General features: G+C 46.9%; 1 protein-coding gene across 1 annotated transcript in view; it reads right to left on the bottom strand.

Moving 5' to 3' along the window:
• Positions 1 to 5,000, bottom strand: part of LOC143294620 (uncharacterized) — a 49,509-nt gene that overhangs the window by 1,157 nt on the left and 43,352 nt on the right. Inside the window, exons 13-16 of the mRNA XM_076605996.1 lie at positions 4,001 to 4,165; positions 3,166 to 3,256; positions 2,752 to 2,833; positions 1 to 1,051 (exon numbers count right to left, since the gene is read on the bottom strand). The exon at positions 1 to 1,051 is cut by the window's left edge and continues 1,157 nt beyond it. Of these exons, the coding sequence (XP_076462111.1) occupies positions 1 to 1,051; positions 2,752 to 2,833; positions 3,166 to 3,256; positions 4,001 to 4,165 (1,389 nt within the window). The remainder of the gene's footprint in view (positions 1,052 to 2,751; positions 2,834 to 3,165; positions 3,257 to 4,000; positions 4,166 to 5,000) is intronic.

Below are 5,000 nucleotides of genomic sequence, written 5' to 3'. Positions count from 1 at the left end.
CTCTGGTGTAAGAGCTTCCTGGCGCTGTTGACTGCGGTGGTGCTGATGGTGACGGTGTTGTTGTTGGTGGTGGTGGTGGTGGCTCACCTGGCGAAGCAGTCTGGGGAAGTTGGCAAGAAAAATCAGGAACGGTTCTGGTGTAAGGGTTTCCTGGTGCTGATGGTGGTTGTGGTGGTGGTGGTGATGATGGTCCACAGCGGGCAGCCCCCGCGTCTTGTCCCCCACCACCAGCTCCAGAAGAACCAGAAGGCTCAGACCCACACACCTCACCAGCTCCCTCTCCCTCACGAAACACCACTTCCGTCAACACGTCACACGGGTCATCACCGGGCCCTCTTTCTGCCAACAACGACGACAACAACAACACGTCACACCCCTCCTCCTCCTCCTCCTCTTCTCCAGCAGACTCCAGGTCACCACCATCACAAAAGGCATCATCATCGTCGTCAAGGGAAACAAGGAAGGCTGACGACGATGACCTGGCAGAGGGTGGCACCGTTCTGTCACCTTTATCACAGACCATCCCTGCCTGCAAGTACTGCGGGGAGGCATTTCTCTGCAAGGCGGGGGTCAAGGCAGGCGTCAAGGCAGGGGTCAAGGCTGGGGCCAGGAGGCGGACGGTGGTGGGGCATGGTCGAGTGACGTATCCAGAGCTCATCTTGCTGTTCTCCTCCTTCAGCTCCGTCACTTCACTCCGCTGTGGTGGTGGTGCTGATGCTGATGGTGACGCTGGTGACGCCACATGTCTATGTGCTTCCGCGCTTCCGACCTTTCTAGTGCTGGCCTCTGCTGCTGCTTTTGCTGCTGATGCTGCTGCCTCGTCCGAGAGTCCCGCATCCGTGTGTGGGAGTTCCAAGCCCTCCCTCTTCTGTCGCGGTATGGGCACGTACACTTTCGTCACACAGACGCCCTCGACTGCTGAGGCCCCTCCCTCTTCCTCCTCCACCTCCTCCACCTGCAGGTCACCAGTCCGCGTCAACAACGGTGTCTCCGAGGTGACGCTGATCTGCGGGGTCATCGCTTGGAGTCTGGTAACTCTGTCTTTCTGCTCCTGCAACACCGTCATGCCACGTCCAGTTCATCACAGTGTATTTCTCACAACAATCGTACACAAAGAAATGATAGGGCTAACATACTGGAGAGTGGTTCTAAGTGCTTCAATTCAACTTGAAAAATCTCGTTAGTAGACTCTCAGACTTTGGTCCGAATCGCAATTGTTTTGTTTGAAGTTGAATTGTCGGGCTCTTATGTAATTCACAATGGGCTAAATACTACCCGAATATCAAATGCATTGTGTGTGTGTGTGTGTGTGTGTGTGTGTGTGTGTGTGTGTGTGTGTGTGTGTGTGTGTGTGTGTGTGTGTGTGTGTGTGTGTGTGTGTGTATGTGGCAAACATTAACAAATTCACTTTCCCAAGAAATAATTTGTCTGCCAATACCAAACATGGGTTAATTTAAACAAGAGTAAAAACTAAATTTTCAGTCATAACAATGATACGTTGTAAGTCTTCCGGATTAAACCGTATTTCCGGATCATGAACAGTTCATTTCGTCGAGACTCCAATTTAAGAAAAAAATGTTTATTGGGCTGTTCCCAGTTGCCGGAACGTCTGTTTGGGCTTGAAGACGGCGCTGGGTCGTTTTTCTTGTTCGCAATTAAAAGAAAAGAAATACTAGTTCTGGACAGTTTCAGTAGTTTCAGTAGCTCTAGAAGGCGTCACTGCGTTCGGACAAAACCATATACGCTACACCACATCTGCCAAGCAGATGCCTGACCAGCAGCGTAACCCAACGCGCTTCTGGACAGAAAATATGCAATGGGAGTAACTACACCAACGACGTGTTCACTGCATATGAATATCTTAAAGTGGATACTTAATTAACTAGAATGAACACAAGAGAGAAAAAAAAATGAATCGACGGTAGCCTATCTATCGGTTTCCTCAGTAAGCCTAATGCACACTGTTTTGTGCAGATCTGGAGAAAACGCCAACATGTTTAGGTGTGCCTGAGGCGATGGCAACGCCTTTACCGCGAATTTAAAATAAAATCTTAAATAATCGAGATACATTTGAATAACATGACTTATGGAATGTTGTCACCTCGAACACAGTAATATATTTTTTTAAGACAACAACATAGGTTAAATATTAATTTTGATTACTAGTTGGCAGAAGCATTTCAGTGCTGCGAGAAAGTCTACTTGCTTCCGACCCAAATGTGCGTGGTTCAATTCGACTCCATTGCCTCGGTTCTTTTCCCCCACAATCTTCATAATGTTCAGTACTCTCTCTCTCTCTCTCTCTCTCTCTCTCTCTCTCTCTCTCTCTCTCTCTCTCTCTCACTGTTCATTCGTTTATTCTCATGTTTTGTTACACAATGAAAGTATGTTGATGCATTCATGCATTCATACATGTCATTAGTAACTCACAGACAATGACAGTGTTAAAGCGTAAAAAAAAACCCTCTCTCTCTCTCTCTCTCTCTCTCTCTCTCTCCCAAATGATTCCTTTATTGGATTAAGTACGTATCAACAGCTAGTCTTGAAGGCCTTGCCTCTCTTGTTATGTATTTGTTTTTTTGTTTTTGTTTTGCTTTTTTTTAATGACAGCATTCAACTTTAAAAAACTAACGCATTCACTATACGTCCACAATCCCCAGTAAGTTGTGACGGGACATCAAACAAGGATTCCCCTTCCTCCCGGACACCCAGAGCAACTACAAACTATGTCATCACCAGATTACTACGCACCGTGTCAACGTCTGCAGAGCGATGCCAAGACGCATTACCGTCCAGTGCCTTTGAAAACTTCCGCGTCGTCTTCCTGTAGTACCTGAAACACACACGTCATACACACACGTGTTACTTTCGACCTTACTTCTCTTTGGTACAGTTTGTTTTGCTCTATCTAAATACACACACACACACACACACACACACACACACACACACACACACACACACACACACATGTCCAGCGCCTTTGAAAACTTCCGTGTCGTCTCTCTCCCTCTTCATACATATATCCAATTGTGTATGTGTGTGTGTGTGTGGATGTATGTAGGTATGTGGGTATATATGTATGTGTCTCTATGTGTGTCTGCGTGTGCGTTCGCTGTACACATTTTCTATATTCTTTACACAAATACAGGGTGGAACACTTACTTGTACACAGCAAAACAAACGCAGATGACGACGATCGCAAAAACGGCAACGAGAAGACCCGTCAGACCCCAGTAGTAGTCGGCTGTCTTCCCTGCAGCAGTAGGACACGTTCATTCAGCCAGGCACATACGTATTTCACCAACCCTTCTATTATTGTCGGAATTTGAATCGTGATAATGTTCTTTCATAGCTTTTTTTGTGTGTGCAGGGATGGGGGTGGGGTCTGTAAAGTTTTTTTTGTTTTTGATTTTTTTTTTTTTTTAGGAAAGGCATCAGGTTCACTAGCACTGGTATTTGGTCGACGGGGTAGGGAGACATTGGTACACACACACACATACACACACACACACACACGCACACACACACGCGCGCGCGCGCGCGCACGCACGCAGGCACGCACGAACGCAGGCGTGCACGCACGCACACACATATACCCACACGCGTGCACACACACACACACACACACACAAGCAGGCCTGCACACCCTCCAACACACACAAAATGAAATGATATTAAATGGTTAAATAAATAAAAAGATAGATAGATAGACGGACAGACAGACATAGATAGACAGACAGACAGAAAGACAGACATAGATACATACATACATACATACACAGATACATAGATAGATACATAGATACATACACAGATACATTGATAGAGAAACAAACAAATAAGACAGATAAACTAACCAACAAATTGATTGTCAAACGAACACACACACACACACACACACACACACACACACACACACACATCAGCACACCAGCAACTACTCACTCACTCACTCACTTACTGACTGACTGATTGACTCACTCACTCACTCACTCACCAGCTCTGCCCACCGGGGCGACAGCCGTGGCAGTGAAGGAGGGGGGACCCTCCCCCACCTTTGACACGGCCGCCACCCGCACCTCGTACCTCCGTCCCCCTTCCAGCCCCGTCAGCCCCGCCTCCCTCTTCCCCCTCCCCACCACGCGCCTCTCCTTCTCACGGCCTGCAACACAATACTTTTTTTCAGTTTCAGTATCTTTTTTCAGTTTTTTGTGGGCTTTTTTTCAGTTTCAGTTTCAGTTCTTCAAGGGGGGTGGGGGTGGGGTTGGGGGGAGAGGGGTGGGGGGTGGGAGGGTGGGGGGCTGACTGCCTTCGGACTGATTCGTTCGGGGTTTGTGTGTGTGTGTGTGTGTGTGTGTGTGTGTGTGTGTAGTGGGTGTGTGGTGTGTGTGTGTGTAGTGTGTGTGTGTGGTGTGTGTGTGTGTGTGTGTGTGTGTGTGTGTGTGTGTGTTGTGTGTGTGTGTGTGTGTGTGTTCTGTATGTATGTGTGTGTGTGTGTGTGAGTGTGTGTGTACGTGTGTGTATGTGTGTGTGCATATATATATATATATATATATATATATATATGTGTGTGTGTGTGTGTGTGTGTGTGTGTGTGTGTGTGTGTGTGTGTAAGTTATTGTTGTTGTTGTTTGGGTTTCTATTTCTCTCAAGTCTTTAGTTTAAAATAAATGGAACCCAGTTTGGCGCTCAACAGTTTCAGTTTTAGTTTCTCAAGGAGGCTTCTCTTCATTAGGAATAATGAGAGAGAGAGAGAAAGAGAGAGAGAGGGTGGTGGTGGTGTTGGTGTGTATGTATGTGTGTGTGTGTGTGTGTGTGTGTGTGTGTGTGTGTGTGCGTGTGTGTGTGTAAAGTCTGTAGTTTGAAAGAAAGGAATCCAATTTGGCGCTCAACCCTCTCAGTTCCAGTTTCTCAAGGCGGCATCACGGCGTCCGGATTAATCCGTAGATTCTTAGTTGGGTTTGTTTGTTTGTTTGTTTGTTTGTTTTTGTTGTTGT

This window comes from Babylonia areolata, chromosome 20 (genome assembly GCF_041734735.1).
Source record: "Babylonia areolata isolate BAREFJ2019XMU chromosome 20, ASM4173473v1, whole genome shotgun sequence".
Classification (NCBI taxonomy): domain Eukaryota; kingdom Metazoa; phylum Mollusca; class Gastropoda; order Neogastropoda; family Buccinidae; genus Babylonia; species Babylonia areolata.
This window is presented reverse-complemented; position numbering and strand designations above follow the sequence as displayed.